Source organism: Archocentrus centrarchus, chromosome 11 (genome assembly GCF_007364275.1).
Source record: "Archocentrus centrarchus isolate MPI-CPG fArcCen1 chromosome 11, fArcCen1, whole genome shotgun sequence".
NCBI lineage: Eukaryota > Metazoa > Chordata > Actinopteri > Cichliformes > Cichlidae > Archocentrus > Archocentrus centrarchus.
Window position 1 is genome coordinate 26,601,804 of NC_044356.1, and position 23,713 is coordinate 26,625,516.

General features: G+C 40.4%; 1 protein-coding gene across 1 annotated transcript; it reads right to left on the minus strand.

Moving 5' to 3' along the window:
* Positions 1–1,506: 1,506 nt before the first annotated feature.
* fndc5b (fibronectin type III domain containing 5b) lies at positions 1,507–23,503 on the minus strand. The gene is made up of 6 exons (XM_030741514.1): positions 23,329–23,503; positions 19,800–19,918; positions 15,278–15,476; positions 9,823–9,912; positions 4,623–4,815; positions 1,507–3,080 (listed from the first exon to the last, which is right to left on the minus strand). Exons 1-5 carry the CDS (start codon positions 23,402–23,404, stop codon positions 4,676–4,678), a joined length of 624 nt encoding a protein of 207 aa, XP_030597374.1. The 5' UTR covers positions 23,405–23,503; the 3' UTR covers positions 1,507–3,080; positions 4,623–4,675.
* Positions 23,504–23,713: the final 210 nt, after the last annotated feature.

Below are 23,713 nucleotides of genomic sequence, written 5' to 3' on the forward strand. Positions count from 1 at the left end.
CCAATAAAGAGAGGAGCAGAGTTGCAAATTAGCAACTATAAATGCTAAGTTGCCTGGTCTGGACGAGGATGATCTCGTTAGCTAGTTAACCAGTCATGCTAACATTTATATCTCAAATTAGTACAATTTCTTCCACTTCTGGTTTTAGTTTTCTTTTTTGTTTGTTTTAGAAAAGCCACAAACTTAAAAAGGTACAGTAATAGGCCTAAGTGCTGCTCATACTGTATTTAAATGTGCTTAAGAGTTAAAAAAAAAAAAAAAAAGCTTCTTCTCCACTTTGCATCTTATCTGTCCTTTTCCTCTGAGTTCTCTTTTATTGATTCTGTCATTCTCCTCCTCCCACTGGTCTATTTTTTCTTACTTGTTTACTAGGTAAAGTGTCCATCTCAGCCAGTCTGAGACAAAAAGGTGATAAATGGGCAGAGGAGCGAGGGGTGGGCAGCGGGCCGGGGCCGAATGAATGAGAGTGCGGAGAGCTGATGCCGAGAGGGAAAAAGCAGCTAACGGGAGCCTGAGAGTGGATATAATGAGAACCAGGGGAGAGGAAAGCTGGGAGCGAAGAGAAGTGAGGACAAGACTGGTGAAGGGTGGAAACAAGGAAGGGTGAAGAGATATATGAGGAAGAGAGCATCACGACAGAGGGGTAGAAAGTGGGGGTAAAGTCATAAACGGGAGAATGGAGGCGGATGAAGGTGGACGGGGACAGAGGAAGAAAAAGGAAGGCTGATAAAGTAGGGAGAGGGTGAAAAATGGATGGCAGGGTGAGCTGGGTTGGCAGAATTGATTGAGATGAGAACACAAAGCCTGGCTATCTCTCAGCACATGGCAATACTTAAATCCAGCATGAGCGTGTGTGCACGTGTACGTGTGTATATGTGCTCCTTATTAGCAGTCATCTCAACCAGCGAGGCATTCAGACATTCACCCATTATCTCTAATAAGGATGCAACTCTGCTGAGTTCAGCTTCGCAGCACGTCTGTCTGACTTTTTGAGTGAACTCAACTAGACAGCATCGGTGAAAGGGTCGGGGTCCAGTATATCTGTAACTGTGTAGATTAATACAGCATAATTTAAGAGGAAACTAAAAAAACAAAACAAAAAAAAAAAGATAATGAAGCCTTATCTTTAGCTGGATGAAGTGTTTTGCTCCTGCACATATATCCCTTGAAGTAGTAATATAAAAAATGTACACTGGATTTCTCATTTAATAATACAATATCCACATGCTTAAGAACTTGAGTAGCAAATAATGAGTTCCCCTGACTTTAAATATCTCCATTTACTTTTGGTTTTGATAATTTGTTTCTTCTTATTGTATTTTTTTTTTGTCAGCAAATCCCAAGAAAAGACCAAAACTGACAATCTGTTCGCTAAACTGCCTGCAGCGCTCATTTGTCACCCATCTGTTCCCGCTGAAGACATAAACCTATAGAACTGCCATAAACACATTTACTTTCTGTTTTTAAACATGAAGCATCTGGGCACTCATATTTTTTTGTGTCACAAATGTTACTTAATCAGGAATTAGCAGATTATATATGTTGGGGTCTACTTTGAGCTGCAGTTAAATACGCATTTGGTGCACTGGTGAGTTTTTTTCCAGCAGCAGGATGATTGATGAGGCATGTCACTGCATCCCTTTTCTAACATTCACGCACACACTCACATCGGGGGCAACACGGGGTTTAGTATCTTACCCGAGGATGCTTCAAGGAGGAACCGGGGAGCAATTGGTAGCGATTGGTAGATGTCCCACTCTACCTCCTGCACCACAGAAGCTACTTATCCCATCATAGGTTTGAAACAGTACTGGTGGTTTCTGTGCTATTTGCTGAATATAAAAGAATTCCTGGACAAAACACCTGTTTGGCTAAGCTGAACCCATTCCAACCCATAGCTGCCGCCAGGCATGAAAGCAGGTCAGACAGAAAATGGACAAAGAAGCATCAGCCGCTTGGCCAAGTGCGTCGTCTCTGAGTTTCTACTTCTTGGCTTTCCCGCTGGTCTTCAAGAAAGTCTGGCAAACATTTTGCCCTCTGTATACATTTCATTAGGAATGATGCCCTACATTATCTTCATCCAAATTCCCTGCACATCCTGCTGCAGACCACAGATGACATATGGTGCTGAATATGCATTAATGAGCAGAAATCAGTTCCTTTCCAGCTATGCCATTATTTTTCTTCCCCTGGTGCACGGACAATCATGGTACGTTAACTACTAACAAATTGGCTGTAATTGTACACATGCATGGATTTTTGCTTTATGGTGATCGTATGATCTGTTCAAGGTGTATCCTGCATCCTTGGCTACTGCTGTATTCACCCAACTCATATCAGCAAAACAGCGAGCTATAATAAAAAAAAGTCATCTTTTATCCCCGAATTGACAAGTTGAAGTTAAGATTCCCTTTAAGAAAGGAGAAAAACCCTAACCTTAAAAAAATCAATGTGCAGTGTGCAATTCATCTGACCCAACAATATAATCATTCCATAGTCAAGACCGGGATTGTAAAGGCTCGAACACTCACAACAGGAGAAGCACCAAACAGCAATGTGCTTATCACTGAGACACAGACACAGAAAGACAGGGAGAGAGAGGAGCTGCTACACAGAGGGCTGTAACAAAGACAGGAAGGAGGTAATGCAGATGGACAGACATAGAAAAAGAGAAAGTCTTTAGCTTGTTTTGTTGTGTGCTGACTGGTACCTGGACCAGCTATTCGTGCGTGGCAGTCTGCACTTCTGCCACCTCTGACCGACGATACAAACCTGAAGCTGACATTCACGTTTAACGATCTGCTCGCCAGATCCGACGCCACCGATGACGAGTAACCGGAACATACGAGTTAAGCAGTCCTCGTTGAGAAGAAATTGTCCGATGGCCATTTTTATATCTTGTGTCCAGTTTTATCATCTGGTGTTTCCTGTTTCACTGTTTTGCAGCCTTTCATTTTGCAAGTTCAGGTTTGTGCCTGTTGTAGCTGTAGAGTTCTCCATTGTGTCAAGAAGAGTTTCTGTAATGGATTATCTGTTCTTCAGTATGTTTTCTGAGAATGGCTTTCTGTTGGTCTCAGGATCTGAAAGAAAAAGAGTTATTGTACTCGAAGAAGGACAAAAGGCAGTTAGAGTTAAGATGTTGTATAAAGTAAGCAAAAAATTAAATATCTTCAGTCGGGATAATGTTTGTTTTGTGGTATTTGTAAAGTGTATTTTCTTGTTCCTGTTTGACCATTTACTAAGCCTTGTTGAATAACTGCAGTCAAAACTAAAACTAATAATTAAACAGAGGGCCTTTCCTTTTCCAGGCCAAGCTGATTTTGACAGCAGAAATGACAAGAGAACGCGACAGAAATTAAAATGAGTGGAATTGCAGTCAGATAATTAGTCTGTGAGCCAAATTAAAACTCCATCGGTAGCTGACTTTTCTATGTATTCTGCTGAGTCATTTTATACTTAATAAATCTGTCAACAGCCTATACTGGAGAGCTCTTTAAAGTTTGCATCCCTACTTACAAGATATGAAAACACTGCTCTAAGCTAAAAGGACCTCACAATCACAAATTATCTTTAAAAGATGGGCTTAGTTTTTAGCTCTGAAAAGGTCGTTCTCTAGTTGCAAAAAGAGGTTTGACTACTATAGAAGTCAGTGGGAAAATTAGCCTTTTGCTTCCTTGAATTAAGTCACCACTTAGCTGATGAGTTTATGGTCTTGATCACTAGTTGAAGATTTTGCTGAAAAGAACATGATTTTTCTTTTAGAAATTATTGTCCCTGTCAGAGTCAAAAAGAACGATAAAGCAGGTTATGCTTTTTGGCAAGCCTGCATTGTGATTGACGAGTTGCTACCTGATAATAGCACAGCGTGCACTGACATCACTAAAGCCTGATGGATACAGGTTTTTTAGACAGATACCGATACCAATATTTGGTGATTTAAAAGTCCAGTATTGCAATATATTGGCCAATATTTTTTTTTCTCTGTCAGATTTGTCCAGCATTTGTTTTGTTCAGTTATTTATTTACTCATTTACGCTCTCCCCTGCTTTGCTCGGATCAGCTGGTTGTCATGTTTGTGCCGTTCCAAACAGCCAACAGGGAAATTGCAGAGTGCTCTCTCTGGCGGACAAACCATGCAACGTCAACACTCATAACGTAATTGAAGGGTGTTTCTCCTGACTTATCTTTACTCTTTAAATCTTCATTTATCAGATGGTTTAAATGCTGATACTGATACAGTAGATTGATGAATAGCTAAGATCAGCCTTCTGATAAATCGGTAATGTCACAGTAACTATGCCCATCTTTGCATACCGTCTATGCTCACATTTTATTCTCACAAAATAATACACTGATACAATGGCTCTTGTCTTAGAGAAGACAAATTGAAGTCAATACAATTTGCTTTAGCTTTGGTAGTGCTACAGAAAGGCACTGGCATTGAAACTCCTGAAAAAGTCAAAGAAAAACCATTTATATTAATGTTGATATTGTGGCTTAATTAAGGTTGCTCCCTCAAAAAGAAAAAATGCATAAAACAAAACAAAAGAGATATTTCTGAGGTATGATGTAAGGTAAGATGGGAGCTTTTGCAAATGATAGTAAGGGTTTCCAGGCCTCACCTGTCCTGAGGTTTAAGTAGTTGGTTATTGCAGAAGGCGATGCAGGGCTGGTCTTAGACATTGCTGCGCAGTAACCCCCCCTGTGGGTGCTCAGGAGTACTGCACTCTGAGGAGTTCTTGGCTTTGTCCTTGTTGTTGTTGGGCTCGTTGTCTTTGATGATGTCGTACTGACGACAAAACAGGGCGATCACCCCTGAGAGACAAATGCACATCATGATTCTCTGCTATAATAATAATAATAACAGTAATATTTACATGTAAAATATGGGTTGATGTTGTCACCTTTATACCTTTACATACAGCAACTTGGAAACCACCACAATGGAGCCTTGCAACAGGGATGTGAAGATACCAGAAATTTGGTTGTCTGTATCAGTATCACCAGAATTACACAATTCTGAATTCTGTTGATTTAACAGCAGCAAGTAAAAATTGGCATTCCTAGTCTTTTTCAGCATGTAAGGCAAGACAAGAACACTTTGTCGCCCCCTTCAGCTTTGGAGGAATTGCATCCTTGGTACAAAGATACCTATGATACTAAAAAAGACAAGTACTGTCTTTTATGGCTGTGCAGGGATAATTACATTTGCCATAAATGATTCACTGGTACTATGAGCTCATAATTCACAATTGCATTTTGGGAATTAAAAAAATTCCACTGCTGAAAAAACAACAATCCCTTTTTTATAAATGCAACAACATCTCAGGCAGCTGGGTCTATATAAAGATGTTGAAAATGCATTGCAATAAAATATTGTGCATATCGAGGGGAGTGTGTTTCCCATGAGTCCCCTACTTTAGTGGCTGAAAATGCTAATAACAGTCTAGCAAGCTGTAGGCTACAAGCCTGGTGGATGATGGCTGTGGTGCATATCTTATTCAGAGAGGCGTGAACACAAGGTAATCATTTCTAAATTTGAATCCGGATGTTAACCTGAAAATAGTAGAAAAATACATCGCACACCCTCTCTATGTTTCCTAATTTCTTGTCCAAGGACATCCTCTTTCCAGTCGATCCAGCATGGGATTATTTCATACTTTCCCACACTTGCTTCTCGACTGGTCTTTCAACAGCATAACATAATAGGTCAGATTAATCTGAGCTACATTCCCTTGTGTTATTCAACTACTTTACAAACTACAGGATTCCTACATCTGCTGTACATACATCAACAGCCTTATTCTTGTTAGACAATGTAAAAAAAAAAGGTTCCATGAGCAATGTTGAAGATACCTCAGAAAGCCTCAGTATCCTCAACAGCAGAGGGAAAACTGATAAAACATTGTTTACATTAGAAAATTTGAAGACAAATTGATAAAATGGCCTAATTTAAGCCAAAAAGAAGCAATCGCAGCTTCTACTTCGCCATCCACAATGCTAGATTTGCTGCAGTGCTGGTTTTTTTTTTTTTTTTTGGTCTTCCCAGGCTTGAAAACATGTAAATGTATTTATTTCAGCAGCTGGAAGTGATGCTACATGCTACTGATGTGTCGTTAAGGCCATTCAAACGAAGCTGGGAGAAACAGAGACACGGGCAGTGTGAAATGAGCAGATGGTGATATGAACTTGAAGTTGCGATAGCCGCGTGGAGCCTGCCTTCAGTCAGGGAGATTAAAAACATGGCAGAGAGGAGTTACAGATGCGATGGCAGATAAAGAACGAGCGTGGAGAAAGGAGAAAGGGAATAATTCATGAAGGTGGGGGAGCACGTGGAGGGTGCAATCCAGGCCTGAATGGGCTTCAGCCTCAGCGGTTCTGCTTATGTCAGCCTCCACTCATCTGATCACTGCGATACCAAAGGGCAAGATGGGATATCTCACTGTGATATCCCCCAGCATTCCCCACAGGCCCAATTAAAAAGTGAAAAACATAAATCGTCTCCTTCACTTTCATTTTTTTTTCCCACCATGCCCTCCTTTTTTTCTCTTCTCGAAACTCGATCGACTTAGTTTTTCACTCTTCTTCTTCCACAATGCTCGCTCTCCAACTGTCTTTGAATCCACCCCAGCCTCTCATCCTCTCACAGCTAATAGGCAAGGGAAATCCTTCTGCGTCCTGCAGAGTACTGTGTGTACTGTATATACACCTTATACAGTATTTGGGCCATATTTGTATATCATTACACTTGGTGAACTGGGTTAGGAAGGGATATTTATAGCTGTGTGCATATGTAAAACAGTGCTGAGATGCATCATACAGCTAATCACTGGGAGGCCTAAATAACAAGTAGCCACGTTCTTGCAGTTTGAAACGTTATTGTGAAGATAGAACAATTAGGATGTGATGATGAAAATATTGGTTTGCTATTGGCTTATGTTTTGTGTTGATGTGGTATAATTTAGTCTACATTTTTCACCACAAAGCACTTAATCTTGAGTGGAAAAGAGAAAACTTTGATGTGAACCTAAGTTATGACATAAAGTCCTCTGTTACTGAGGAACAGCCTGTTATAATACATGAGTCAGAGTTTCTGAGGCTAGCAAGACGCAGAATTGAATATGACCAAATGTTTATGTAGTTTATGTGCATGTAGAAAAATATAAGATTGCTAGCACTGTTTTTGAGTCTCTGTTACTTGTTTTATGGAGTAGACTAAAATGTCTCAAAAACTATTAGACACATTAGAATGAAATTATGAAAAGGTATTTACAATCCCCAGAGGATGAATCTTTTCCACTCTGGTGATCCTGGACTTTCCCTCTAATGTGTAACAGCCAGTTACACTACACTAGTTTATGTATCTCAGCTGCAAATCTCAACGGTGATAAAATGATGAGCCGTAGGGCAAGAGGCACCCTGGCCAGGTCACCAGTCTGTCACAGGACTAACACAGAGAGACAGACAACCATTCACACCTGTAGGCAATTCTGAATCACCAGCTAACCCCACTAACTACATGTTTTTGGACTGTGATAGGAAGCCAGAGAACCCACGCAGACACAGGGAGAACATGCAAACTCCACACAGAAAGTGGAGAATTCGGACCCAGGACCTTCTTTCTGTGAGGCAGCACCACTGTGCTGCCCGTGTATGTAAACATTCAATTGAGTTCAATTCAATTTCATTTCATTTATGTAGCGCCAAATCACAACAACTGTCACCTCAAGGCACTTAATATTGTAAGGTAAAGACTCTACAATGTTAGACAGAAAAAATCCCAACATCAGACGACCCCCTAGGCGCAGGTACTTGGCTACCATAGGAAAGAAAAACTTCCTTTTCACAGGAATAAACCTCCAGCAGAACCAGGCTCAGGGAGGGGCAGCCTCCCTTGGAGTCATTTTTGACCAGGATTTGTCCTTCAATGCACATATTAAACAAATATGTAGGACCGCTTTTTTGCATTTGCGCAATATTTCTAAAATTAGAAACATCCTTTCTCAGAGTGATGCTGAAAAGCTAATTCATGCATTTATTACTTCTAGGCTGAACTATTATAATTCATTACTATCAGGCTGTCCTAAAAGCTCCCTGAAAAGCCTTCAGCTGATTCAAAATGCTGCAGCTAGAGTACTGACAGGGACTAGAAAGAGAGAGCATATTTCTCCCATGTTGGCTTCTCTTCATTGGCTCCCTGTTAAATCTAGAAGAGAATTTAAATTCCTCACATACAAGGTCTTGAATAATCAGGCCCCATCTTATCATAAAGACCTCATAGTACCATATCACCCCAATAGAGCACTTTGCTCTCAGACTGCTGGCTTACTTGTGGTTCCTCGGATACTTAAGAGTAGAATGGGAAGCAGATGACCCTGAACCATCCCTTAGTTATGCTGCTATAGACCTAGGCTGCTGTGGGGTTCCCATGAGTGTGTCTTTTCATTCACCTCTTTTTACTCTGTTTATTCCCCACTCTGCATTTAATCACTAGTTATTATTAATCTCTGTCTCTCTTCCACAGCATGTCTTTTGTCCCGTCTCTCTCCCCTCAGCCCCAACCGGGCGCAGCAGGCGGCTGCCCCTCCCTGAGCCTGGTTCTGCCGGAGGTTTCTTCCTGTTAAAAGGGAGTTTTTCCTTCCCACTGTTGCCAAATGTGTGCTCATAGATGGTGCTATATAAATAAAATTGAATTGAATTGAACTGAATTGGTTGCATTCTGGAGTAAGTGGCATTTCTGACATAATAAAGGAACTACTGTATGTACTTGCTTTAAATAACCAGGGTAATGTAACACTCAGCACTAACACTTTACTTTGTAACCTGTTACTGTAATCACAATATATTCTGTAATGCACTATTGTAAAACCTTACTATACAAAATCCAGTAATCACATTATAGATATAATTACGTTATAACTTGGATTACAAAGGATTTTTTTTCTTACACACTTACACTACAATCCACAAGTTTGAGGTCATGTGTAGGGAGGCAGAAAATGTTGGAGCAGTCTACAGATTTTGAGGATTCAAGATATAGACTGAGCTCCTGTACAGATACATCACTGAAATGACACTAAAGACTGACACAGTCGTACACTATTGTCTTTAGGCCGTGCAGGTTACAAAAATTTGAAGGTGCATGAGCAGTTGTGACATCACGTTCAGCGCACACCTGGTTTATTGCTCTCATGAACCAGGCTTAAGGTTTATAGTACTGTCAAAGCCTGATTCTGTGAAAATGCATCTCAGCCATATTAGGTATTAGTTTTAAGTGTAGTAGAGTTATTAAGTTACCTAAAAAAGTAATGAGCAATATGAAATACTTTTTATGAGCACTGACCTCAACACTATAATAATATATCTAAAACGCACACATAGATAAAGCATATAACCAATAGCTTCCTAACAAATTATAGTTTGGAGATAATATTAAAGGCTGCTAATTTGCTCAAATTTATACATCTAAAAAAATAATACAATTATTTCCTTTGTCCATTTTGACAAGCATTTTCACATAAGAGCTGCTTGTCTGCTGATAGGCCTCTAGTTTATTTTTTGTAGTTGCCTTCTGCTGATGAATATATAGAATTGAAACTTGGATTTGATGATTTCATGTGTTGTCGCCCATATTCACACTTGCTATCTTCACGTCATCTCGAAAGCCCTGCAGGGGACACAGTACTCATCACAGAGGGATGATACCACAGCCAGTGATTGTCTCTTAATAGGAACTCACTCAGCGAGCACATTTGCCCCAAAGACAGTGAATTCCTATAAGGTCTGTGGTGACAAATGTGCATTGCTGAACAGAAATATTACCTGCCCACATGACGAGCACCACTACAATGATGATGAGTTCTCCTGCCCTCAGCTGGGCAGCATCACCGACCTCCTCCATCGTTACCTCGTCTGGAGAGAGAACACACAAAGGCGTACACAGTCAACAGTGTGCCAGTGAGGATGCTGCACTTCACTGTCCCATAGAGCAAATGTGAAACTGCCATTACTCTGAAACTCTGCAGGGAAAGATAAAAGAATCAAACAGGGTGACAAGAGAGCAGAGAGGCTGACTGGTGTAAATTCTCTACTCTGGTCAGTGTAATTAAAGCTAAGCGAGAGCAGAGGTCTGCAGAGACAGAGCAAGCTGGATCCCTACCCCATCACTCACTGTGTTTCTCTTGCTGACAGCACTCTGGCAGCGGCAGCATAGAACCAATCATTGGGTTAAAGGTTTGAACACAGTCTGGACTACAACCTCTCCCTCTCTGCTGCCAACATAAGGCCTTGTGCTACATCCCATATTCCCCTAGTCCAACTCCCTCCTTCCTCCAGCCAGAGCCTGCTTCCTCTGGCTCAGCCTATTATCTAAAGGGTAAAAAAAACAAAACAAAACAAAACATAAAAAAGACATCACTGTCAATGCTTTGTCTGGGCTTGCATCTTAGGATGATGTGCATATCCCCAAAGGAGGTGCTGACCACACACTGGTTGAAAGGAGCTGATCTTAAAGGTACACTGTACTCTATATGCAGCTGACAGCAAATAAAACCTCAGTGCAATGAAATCGAACAGGACAAACATCGCTGATGATATAAGATGCTGTTACATTTGATTGTGATATTATATTCTGAAGTGATAAAAAGTGAGTGAAATAGTAATTCATTTACCAGGCTACCAGCTGAATGTGTTTATGGATGAGCGTCACTTTTGTTGTGATTAAGTTACTTGATGTGAATTCTTAGGTTTGCTTTCACTGATGCAACACCAAAACTTTATGATAGCTGTCACATGCAATAGTTTTGTACGTTTAACCCAGCCGGTCACGGCAGATGACTGCTCCTCCCTGAGTCTGGTTCTCCTGCAGGTTTCTTCCTGTTAAAAGGGAGTTTTTCCTTCCCACTGTTGCCAAGTGCTTTGACTGTTGGGCTTTTCTCTGCAATCATTTTAGGGTACAATATAATATATACTGAGGCAACTGTTTGTTTTTAGTACATACTGATTTGGTGCTATATAAATAAAACTGAATTGAACTGAACCACTCAGCAAGCCGGTACCCTTGCAGTTATCTCAAAATATTATCAGGTACAAGTAAATATAGTTCTGACCTCTAAGGAAGGGGCGCATTTCATCGCCAAGTCCGGTCTCTTCACATCACAGTTTTGTCTCGAGTCGGGGATGATGATTTTGACACTTCTCTGGTCTGGCTTGCTCTCAAATCTACTGTTGCCATGGTGATTCCTCTGAGCTCAAACTAAGTCCTTAGGGTTTACGGAGGAAAGGTTATACTCTAAAAAGTCGGCAAGAGCAGATTATATGTTTATGTTGTGAGGGCAGACCTGAAGCTATAAGAAGAGGTGCAGAGGTATCAGCCAGCAGACCAGCTCAGTACTTTGTGGCTGCAAAGTAAGAATGGTGGCCTTGAGGTTGTTCCCTTGGCAAGTGAAGGTAACATAAGCATCAGCCATCGAGCCTCTGTAGACATAGTCATTCATAAGCTCAGTGGAGTTCCATTGTGGGAGATATGCACTTTGCACGGTGTATCAGTTTTAGCAGGTTTACATGAATTTAAATTAGTAGTCACATTGAACACTGTTTAAGTCAACATCATTAAATGAATCAACATTAAATTTTGAAACCTCTACTTCAACTTAATGACTGCTAATTAATGGCAAGTAACATATAAATGAATACAATTTCACTCACCAAAACTAGAACACCGACTTCCTAGAAGAGCTGTTAGTACAGTTAACTACACAGAAAGTGATGTTATTTGTTAGATAATTACAGAAATTGTATTTTTTCCAAAAGCCACCAACACCACTGGCAGCCTGTGTTGGCTTGTCATTCAAAGCAGCTGTGTCCCTGATAATGCAAACTTTAGGCTTTAACACAAATTTAAAGCAGGCAAATAAGCTACAGAAACCAAAACTGCTTTTTATACCAGCATGTAAATGTGTTTATTTCTGCTGTACAGTTGGTTATTTTAATATGGGAGCCTATGGGATCAAACTCAGTGGCCAGCCTCAAGTGGCCATTCAATGAAGTGCAGTTGTTGGAATTTCTGCATTTGCTTCATTTTTTAACCAAAATGGGGAATGCATGCAAACACACTGCTTTGCTTTATCTCTTAAATTAAAACACTGAGAGAAAACACAGCATGAAGTGTTCATGTAAACCAGATTCTTATTAGATTCTTGTCCACTGATTCAAATGTGAGTCTACAGAGAAGACAAAACCAATTAAAGCTTTAATACTACTCTATTATTTCAGTTCACAAGTGTATGGGGCCTGAATTAGGATTGACTGTAAAGCCAATACAACTGTTCTATATGGAGAAGTCCAAAACTGCTGCAGTTTTATTGGGAAAGCTGTGAAGACAGTGGTTTGACTGGGAACCTTCCAGACTATACATGAATGAGTGCAGCTGTGTTACTGTAGAGCAGCCTGCTGCTGCAGAGCAACATAGTGCTCAGCACAATTTTGGAGATAAATTAAACGTAGAAACAGTTCAGACAGCAGGCAGGTTTTGTAATATTTTACTGCTCAAAAAGATTTATTTACCAAACTTTGGCTTTTTCAGCAGCCTATATAATGTAATAACCAGCATTAAAAAAACAAATAAATCCCATAACAACTTAAAGTTTTACCACATAAAAATGGCTGTGCACTCAAAACTTCTATAATATCTTTGCACGTGAACACACAGACAGAAAAATGCAGGCAGGCTTCGTGTTGTGTTGCTTTGCGCCTACAGATACTAAATCCTGTCAGGCTGATTAATACCTGCTTAGAAGGGGAGCAGAGCAGTAATGGCTGGGAGATTTAATCAGGACAGCTAATGAATGCTTCCACCGACACACACACATGCACACACTATTTGCAGACAAGATACTTCCATCAAAGTCAGGCAGCCCCCAAACATCAAGACAAGCTGTTGTGCTCAACATTGACATCACGTGACCTTGCGTACATTACAACATAACAAAAATGTCCATCGCCATTAAGATTTATAATTTACACCAGAGATTTATTACATTAATAAACCGAGAAGTTACCAGTTGACCAAAAATTAAAACTCACTTCAGAACAGTGAACTGATTTTCAGATTGTTTTGCCAAGCTTCAGCTTTCTCTTTATGCCAAAGTAAATAGTAAGTGGCAAACTTAGCTTAGGAAACACAAAATGAGCCAACACCCAACTGCCAAAAACTGCAGTTCCTTGAATGGCCACTTAAGGCTGACTCTAAAAGCAAGTAAATTCGTCTCGAGTCCCGTGTTAAAATGCCCAAATTTAAAACAGAAATCATTTTATCAGCCAGATACAAAAGCCTGTGTTGGTTTCTTTGGGTAACTTCCCTCTATAAATCTTTAGCACCAGGTTGAATTGTATTAAGGCTTTCAGTTATGCATTAGTAGGGCCATGGGTCCTTTGACTGACAGGTGGATGCCAAGTAGGCAGCTATACCTGCTAGGTTTCACATCAGCTGATTCAAGTGACTGCTGGACTGTATTTGTGGTGTTGGTGCCTTTAAGCATTTTTAATCTGACTAATAATGTGACTTGGCTAACTGTACTAACAGACCACCAAGAAGTCTGTGGACCAGTTCTGGTGAGTGAAATTCTTGTATTTTGTTCCTATTTCATTAATTTGTATGTTATCAAGAATGAACAAATATCTGTATCTGTCTAATGCACTCATATAGTCACAGGATACATTTTTGCTTGTTAGCAATTGTTAGCTGATAACTTAGAAATCCACCCTGTCTATAAAATATGGTCAGTTCTGAAGGCAAAAATGACTTCAGCCTTTAAAAAAGGAGTCCACATACCAATGGGTGACCTAACAGTGGCAACAGCCATCTTTTATGTACAGTCTATTGTTAAACAGCTAAAAGTGTCATTTCCTGACCCTTTTTTGTCAGGGATTTGTCAGGTTTAGATTTTTGGAGTGCTGTGTGCTCGTGAAGTGCATAAAGTAAGTGAGACCCTTTTTACATGATTTTCCATTTAAAATGAAGTCAGCTGGATGCAGCCAACTCATGCAGCTTAACTTAATTGCCTTCCTAGCTACAGGGGATAAAATCTGCCCATAGAAAATGGGTGGTCGCAGTGCTGATAAATCTGCCCACATCTACCTGCATATATGTCTTGAAATTAAGAACCTAATTGTTTCATAAATCACCAAGACTTACAAGTTGCTCCTATTGCTACTGCAGCAAGAACTGAAAAGTTAACAAACAAATAGCAAGTATTAAAAATGGCCCTTTGTATGTACTAGTGAAAAATGTACTAAAATGTTGCTTTTTTTTTTTTTACTGTTTTCATAAGTTTTCTTAGATTTTTCACACTGTACACCACTGACCAACACATTTCTGCCTCACAGGGCCCTCAACAAGCTCCCTCACGGTGGTGTTTCCAGGGAATAGGCCGCTCCCTAATGCCTCCTGTTTCCACTCTTATCACTTTGCTGCTGATGAGTGTTTAGCATTCGCCGTATCCCTCTGAAGCAGCTGCTTTTGGCACAGTAACTGGGTCGGACACGATAAAATTGGAAGCAGTGCAAGCCGCTCCTGATAACAGCAGCCTCTGTGCCTGAGAATGAGAACAATACATCGAATAGGAGGGACTCTCGCAAAGATGGCAAATCCTGTGTTTTGTTAGTATTTAACTGTCAAAAAAAGAGATTCTTTCTGTCCCGATGAAACATTAAGGGAACGTTAGTCCTCTGTGTCATTGTCTGTGTTTAAAAGCTGCTATTAAAGTGCTTCTACCTGCGGATTAAGTGCAAATGTGTACATTTAGATTTGTGTGCGTCAGCAGGGGAAGGATAGGCGAGCAGAATGTTAGTTTCCTCCCTGAGTGTCCTTATGTTGACGCACGATTACTTTTTCTGCGTGCTTTTATGGATTTGTGAGCCCAGCATGCACTGAATTTAAATGATCTATTCATATGTGTGTTTGTAGCATGTGGTGTGCAAGAAAAAATTAAAACATTCACAGGTTGTGTCTGTCTGAGAAATGTCTGAGGAATACACAATTTTTAAGGGACAGTTTTGAACAAGAAGCCAAGTGAAACATTTGGGGAACTTTATCCAAGTCAAGAGAAAATTGGAGAGGTGAAGCTCTTCTCTTCACCTCTTGCAAACTAATCTTTCTGCTTTCATTAATACCAGCCCTAATGTTACGTTTGCATCCAGTTTCAGGTTGATAATCCCAATAAAAACTTTAAAATATCTAGACTCTGACATAAAAAAAAAGTATTAATTTCTCTCTCACCGGGGCTCTTGGAAGCCATCTTCTCGGACTCCTTTGACGTTCTGAATAGCACAGGCTGACTGGGAGGGCTGCTGCCTCCCATGCTAATGCTCTGAACGTGGACGATGTACTCGGTGTCCTCATCCAGATCCCACAACGCACAGGAGCGTGTGGTGGTGTTCACTTCCTGGATGAACCTCAGCATGCGTACATCCTTCTTCTGCAGCACCACAAAGGGAAAAAAAAAAAAGAAAAAGGCAGAAATGCAAATTAAGTAGTTTTTTTTACTGAAATGCCAGAATCTTTGTCGTGAAAACACTGACATTTCAAGATAATATTGAAGCATATTAAAAAACTCTTGTTTTTACTTAAAATAATAGGCTCAGCAATCCTTCCTTTCTTCTTGTTAGTGAATACTCCCTGGATGCATGCTTTATCAAGTGCAGATTTCTAGTGGCAAAGCCCAGTTGTCCTGGTTAGGTCTGATATGCAAACATGTCTCTCTTGGATAATAGAAAAGAAAATGCTGAAATAAAGCCTTCTGGGGTTTTTCTACAATGTAATTAAGCATAAAGAAACAGAGAGTGCTTCTCTGGCAGTGTACACCCTACTAGAAATGTACATTATTATCCAGCTAGGGCTGCTTGCTCAGGTCAATTCGCTCCTGCTAGATTAAAAGTAAGGCACCATGGGGGCACTTTTGTTTACCAGGCAATTAAAGAAGGGAATTTCCTAAGCCATTAAAACTTCATGTAGACAGAATGTGCATTTGAAAAGCATATCTGAAAGTGTTTCTTAAATAGCATGGGCTCAAAAACTTAACTTGGAATATGGTACACAAGAACAATTGATAAATGTCATATAGGGGCACGCTATAAGCCGCTTTAGCTGCGCCACAGTTGCTGTGCATCTGCAAGCATCTTTGCAACCCACCTCACCCCAGCTCCTCCTCGTATGATGTATCCAACATAGATACATGGATACATGTCCTGACTAACATTAATTTCTCGAGCCTTTCTCAAGCCCATTTAGAACCAAGTCCTGTTACCCATCAGCAATATTGAAATGCATCTGGGTTATTTTGAAACATTATCTAAATTAACTTTCATTTCACTTGTCAAAAGCTGCAAGTCTAGAATATCCTATGTCTAAAATAGTCAAAAATCACCTAAAGGTTTGCTGACTTTGCCCACTAAGAATTTTTTTAAAGCTTATCCCCCCTGGAAGAACCTTTACCTCCATCTTTACCGTTAGAAAATCCTCCTATAGATTTGAATACTCTCTCTCTCTCTCTTATGTCTCTGCTGCCATCCTGCAGCTAAAGTAGCAATGATATATGACTTCTGAATAACATTAAATTATCATTTAATTTGCTGTCAAAGCCATTTCACAATATGAACCTGATAACTTCAGCAAGATATGTACAGATCCAATGTGTGATTAAAAAAGTCATTAAGATTTAAATTTCCAGTTTATCAAATGTCACTTGCTGAGCAATAAGCACTCATCTACCTCTCCTGCCCTCAGAGATGGAGAGAGAGAGATGCAAGAAAGCGTTACATCGTTCTCCATCTCTGAGAGTGAAGTTATCATACATTAATGTGTTTTTTTTTTGAGCAGATATGCAGGTGTGCCAAATTGTACTGAAACAGTTTGCTGTGTTTGGTGATATTTTTTTGAGCCGTTTAAATTTACCTGTCACTTTGCTCTGTTTATTCTCACTCCCCTTGAGCAGAACTAGCTATACGCGGAAGTACCACAACCTCAACTTTACTGACAACTGCAGCACGGGTGCGGTGACAGTGACGAGGATTTGTGCAGGTGGGACCATGTGGTGACTTAACTGGCTCAGTGGAATCAGCTGGAAGGACCGTCAGGCTCCAGCACAAGAAAAATGAACTTGTCTGACATTATTTTGTATTTAACTGCACATCAGATTTTTGGCACCTTCATTAACTGAAGGTGCCAGAATGCTGTTTGCTCCAGTGCTCCACCCCTCTTTAACCCCAAGGTGACAACAGTCTGATCCATGGGGCCGATCTATTTAATTCAGATCTGCACCGCACCGTACGGTAACAGGAGGGTATCATGGAGGAAGCTAAGGGTCAGCAGTTTGGGGGTCATTCCTGCCTGTGATACCAATAGGATTTTTTTTGTGCGTATGTTTGCAAAGGTTTTTGACTAAACCGCAGACTGTTTTCAAATGATTTTAAACAACTGAACAGCTTCTTCTCTCTCATTATAAAGAAGCTCCTACAGTATACGTTCAGATCTTAGTTACAGAGTTAACGTCAATCGTGACTAGAACCCAACTCATATAAGATTTTTAAGACTGATACCGATTGAAAAATCTGATATACAGTGTATTCAGAAGTTTATCATCATGGGAATAAGTGTCACGGTAATTTGGGGGGGGTTAATGGTTTCTTTGAACTGTTCTTTTTTCCAGGGTGGAATGATTGAACAGCATCTTTAATGACTTCAAAAAGAACAAGAATTGAGTCCATAAGTTTTCTCTAACCCACACAGTCAAAAATATGCATACACTCACTTAAATCCTTTAATAAGTGGTGCTGAACGTGACCAGGCCAAAGCCTATTAACTTCTTATTAGTGACCATGATTGACTACAGCTGGTAGGTTTTCTTTGGCAGCATAAAAAGGATTTGTTTGACAGCACTCACTGGATTGACCAATACTCAAAACAAGGCAGGTACAACAAACCCCGCCCCCGGCAGACGTTTTAGCTGATTTGAACGTTGTCCGTCTCACAAACGTGTCACTCTGCAAACACTGAATCACTGAGATAACACACAGGTCCTGTCGTCCATGCCCATAAAAATCCAAGGTTTAAAAAGTTGATGTAAAATAACTTTCATTTTATGGTCACTTTCATTCTTTATCAGTTACAGTGAGAAAATACAATAGTTGTCAGGCGGGCGATAATAGGGGTGTTGTATATTTACATATCTGGATCATATCCTGATGAAATGTCCATGAACAAAAGTGATATGCTTCTTACTGCAAAAATGAATTTTTTTTTTTCAGCCGAGATATGGCCAAAAATATGCATTAAATGGAGTTTCCTATGTTAAATTCAAGTAGCGTGCAAATCCAGAGTCTGGATTGGATCCATATGGTGTTCAGTTTGGCACTAGTTCTTGTCCCTCCATAACTGTGTACCAAATATCTGATGAATCCAACAGGTTTTGAGGGAGATATGATTTTTTTTTTTTATTATTATTACTATTATTTTGCTCTATGTAGAGTTTATATTGTATTTATATTTCACCTTAAAAATAGTTTACTATACCTTGTTTTGTGTCATTTTCAGCACAACCTCACATGTGTGACTGTCCAGTTTTTTTTCATTCTGCTGTATTAATACATTAGACCTAAAAATCACACAAAAAAACTGTAAAAACCAAAAAGATGTTTAACAAACAGTTTTTGCAACTTAAAATGAAAATATAAGTTGTAATTTTCCAAAACCTTATGTAAAAATTTAGCAGACAACAAAGTTATAGAAAACTATTTACATCAAAATGACTCGGGCATTTTTTTTCTACAAGTATTTACAGATCAGGTGTCACAATAAGATTCTACACAAATTATTTGTGCCATTCCAAAAAACAATTCCTGTCCACCACAAGACAGAGGGGCCAATCATAGGCCTGACACTTCCAGGTGTGTCACTCCTCCTGTTGTGCAGCTGAAGACAGTGTTTGCATTTGACTCTGCCTTGTCCATGACTACACAACACACTAAACACACAACACTGCACACTGACTATACACTCCAAACATGCTCAAATCTCTCAAATTTCAAAACTTACTATCAATATCACTGTCTGTCTTTTTCCACCATTGCTCTCAAGTTTCACCTGTTCCTCAGCAAACAAATCCTACACGTTGCCATATAATTTTTTTGATTGGTTAATGTGGTGTATTTTTCCACCAGTAGATGATGTTGTGATTTTTTTTTTTCCACAAGCACTTTCTGCTAATGAAGATCCAGTTTTTACTGTTTCTTCCTGCACCAACACACAGAAAAAAGCATGGCGTAAATTACTGATAATAACTCTGGTTTTACTTGGTCTATCAACAGAATTTCGTGCATATTCTGTATGAATCTGACTGGTTGTTTTGCTATAATATTGTTAACAAACAGACAAACAAGAACAATACCCCCCCCCCCCCCCCCCCCCCCCGGGAAATTCCAAGGAGCTCAGTGAAGATCTAAGAAGGAGGACTGTAGATTTATAAGTTGAGGAGGTCTCTTGGATTTTTTTAAACATCTGCAGATTCCAAGATAATCACCACGTAAGTATAAGTTATTCGGACGTATCACCTTGTTGCCAAGGTCTGGAAGAAGACCCAAACTGTCACCCTCTGCTGAGAGGAAACTAGTTAAGATGTTCAGGAACAACCCAGGAACCACAAAGGTTCAAGCCTGCCATGAACTGGAAACTGCTGGAGTACCAGAGTCACTGGTCTAAAAAAAAATCTTACATCAGTTGGGCTCTAGGGCACATGCAGAAGTACCTGTTGGGTGATGGCGAAGCCAATGACTGGGTCTCCCTCCAAGATTTCCCACGTAACCACAGCGGAGTTAACCTCGATTTCTCTGATGGTCACATTGAGCGGAGCTGACAGCAGGGTGTCTGACGCACATGCACGGCCAGAGGAAAGAAATGAAAAGAGAAAAGGCATAAATATTCTTTACACTTCATAACAATAGATGCTACAACCCAAAGAAATCTTCACCTCTTCTGCGCTCTTGCTCTCGCCTTCCTTAAGCTCTTCTCTTCACCTCTTGCAAATTAATCTTTCTGCTTTCATTAATAGCAGCCCTAATTAACCACACACATGTCTCTTGGTGTTTCCCTTGAAAAGATACTTTTTCTAATCGCTTTCTGTTCTTCTTTCACACATTTTCTCATCTTTAACTTTTTCTCTTTTTTGTCCTCCGCACATCTCATTAAAGTGTTGCTCATGAGGATATATTCCCGCTGTCAACTGCCACTTGTGCAAAAAAATAAAATAAAATAAAATAAAATGCATTTGTTGATCCGGACATTAACTATGATGGATTAAATTACAGTCTACCTTAACTTTTTTCATTTCCTAGCTGCGAAGGTTGCACAGAGCGATGTGTGTGTTTGCGTGAGAGTTAAGAGCAATTCAAGGTCTTCTATGATCACAGACAGAGCTGTATTTCCCATGAGCCTGACTTGTAAAAGCAACGTCAGAGTCAGACCTTGACATCGTACTTGAACACACACAAGGCTGTCTGCTCACACACACACACACACACACACACACACACACACACACACACACACACACACACACACACACACACACACACACACACACACACACACACACACATTAAACTGGCACTGAGAGGTGCATTCATCTGTTCTGTGGCATGAATATCCAGATGGACGAGGACATGTGCAAATTCCAGTTTATTAAACTTTTTTTTTTTCCTGTCTCCACTAAAACAGTTATTTTCCACCAGGTTTCAGGAGATTAAATGCAGCCTCCAAACTGCATGTGCTTCTACAACACAGTCAATATTGACCACACACTTCCAGCTTTACCTTCGCCTTCAAGTGTGATGTGATTGACAGGCGTCACAACATGGTCACCTGTAGCCAACAGCTGTCTGCCAGGCCTCAGCTTCGCTCATTGGAGTCACTGAACTGAACTTGTCCACTGTATTTCTGCTGTTTCTGTCTTTTGGGGCATTTTAGTGGGCAAAATATTGTTCCACACCTCTTAATCTCTGAATTTAGGTGTTTTCAGTTCTGTTGCCACAGGTGTATAAAATCAAACACCTAGCCATGCAGTCTGCCTTTACAAACATTTGTGAAAGAATGGGTCGTTTTAAAGAGCTCACTGAATTCCAGCATGGTACAGTATAGTAGTTTCCCATAACTTGCACAAAAGACTCACCAACTGCTCACCGAGTGGTGGTGAAACATGAAACAGAAACAGAAATGGAGACCATTTGCTCTTAAAATAAAAGCTGTGCTTTACTGCTGCCGCCAAAATATTTCAAAAAGGTGCACTGGGGCCTAACCAAGCTTGCAAGCATTAGCTCATAACTTTGAACTTCAGTGTTTTCACTTCTGGCTCCCCCCAAAAAAACTAACCCAACAGCAGCTAGAAATGCAGAGCCCACAAACCAATGAATGATGTCACCATCGCTGTGTCCATCTTTTATATATAGTCTTTGATCAGCAGCGGTGGATAGTTGTTTCTGGCCTGTGCGCAGTTTGTGCTTTATCATCACTTTCTCCTGCTTTCATGCCAGAAAAATGAAAATAATGTTCATAACTCCTCAAAAGTTGTATACCGCTCCACCACTTTTTCCCCTCTGAAGTCAACATATTGTAGTACAACTGCACAGGAAATGGCATGTTTTTATTTTATTTTATTTTTTGCACCATTATTTACTGTAGCTCTGACCAGAAAAGTACTTTTCAAGCTTCTTCTTCAAAAATATTTACCTGCGTGCTCTTTCTTTCTCCCTGTCAGGTTACCAGCAGAAACGCCGTCAGTCACTGTTTAAATTCTGTTGTTGCATTAAACCACTGCAAATATTGAACACACAGCCTGAGACTTGTACAGAGAGTCAAATAGTGGTGTAATAGTGTACTCTGTTTTTCTCTCACTCAACCTCCCTCCCGTTCTGTTCACGCATAACACAATCATCACAGTACAGTGTGTTACATCGTGTTGGTCATTTCTGGTAGGCAACAAACTCAGGCAGTGGTTCCCGAAGGCTGTGTGTGTGTGTGTGTGTGTGTGTGTGTGTGTGTGTGTGTGTGGGTGTGTGTGTGTGTGTGTGTGTGTGTGTGTGTGTGTGTGTGTGTGTGTGTGTGTGTTCCCAACTATTGTATGGGCATGATCCATTGCTATGACTCCCTGTTTGACTAGCTGTTTTCTCACTGTTTATCTTCCTGTGCTCACACAGACACAGAGACAATGCAGTGGCAGAGAGGGACTCCCATTCACTCTCAAGTCGTTTGCTACAGAATTACAAGAATTCCTTCTTAAAACTACATTCATCCCCAGCCTCAAGAAGCCAAATATCAGATCTCTAGAGGCTGAGATAAATCCTACATGATCTTATCGCCAAAATTTGGGCTTTTCACGGGACTGTCATCTCTCAGCTTATCATCAGTATGCAGTGTAACCAAGATCTTATGCCTGAGATGAATGTTCTTCTTTAATATAAATTGCTGCAGGTGAAAAACATGCAATATCACAAAAGATAGATGAGATAGTACCCCCAACGTGAATGAAAATATATGAGAGTTAGACCTGTTGTATGTAGGAGCTTTAAATGGAAATAATTCATTTCGCATCCCTTGCTTGAAGCTTGGCTGCACATTTTAAAGCAGATATTAAAGATTATCTCCCCAAATAATAATAATAATAATCTAAACAAATGTCAGAAAATGGTGAAAAAGGACAACTGAAATATCCCAGCAGCCAAAATGATTTTTACTGATATCGTGATTTGTCAGATCAACATATGCAAGACAAGGGAAAGTGGCAAATGCTCACATTTGAGGAGGTACTGATTGCTCAGTTAACCAACTAAAATTGGAGCATAATAATTTTATTATTTACATTTAAGTGCACACCTTTGTGTGAAATTTAGAATTTATTGAGCCAACCACACTTTGCAACAAAGACCGTTTTTGAAAATGACAAATTTCTAGAAACATCACACAAACTGGGCTTAAACTGCTAAGTCTTGATGCAGTAGGAGACCAACTTGTGTCAGCCATTTTTGGTATTACAAAGCTTATTGTTTCCACCTAGCTGATGCAAACGTTGATGATGATGCACGCACATGCAAACACACCAATGTGTCATGTCAGGTGCCTTGCCAAAGGAATGCGCTCCACTGAAATGTATACCACATGCATGGCATCAGTCAGATGTACACAAACACTAAAACAAACACTAAAACAAAAAAACAAATACAACCTTTAATCAGCAACTCTCATTTACTCGCGTTGATCGCTCATCAACCTGTGGTAAAACTCACCGGCATTAACGGAGGACGCTGAGAGGAAGCCCAGCAGGAGCAGCAGCACCGCCGCAGACAAGCCTGGTTTAGCCATCCTCCTGCTTCTTCTGGTGAGGCTTCACATCCTGTGCGGCCCATTTAGAACATCGCGTTTAACGGGAGGAAGCGAGCATCCCCGGCTAGGGTACCAAAGGAGAGGACTTGTTGTGCCGGCTCACCTGAACTTGGATGCTGCAGCAGCAGAAGCGCAACAACGGCCAGAAGAGATGGAGGAGGGTTAAGGCGAGGGTGGAAAAGGGAAGGGGTGGTGGTGCACGATGCTGTTCTCAGTTGTCTCGGTGGACCCTCAGCGACGGCCCTCCGACCACCGGCAGACTTTCAGGCTAGCTGTGACGGAAAGTCG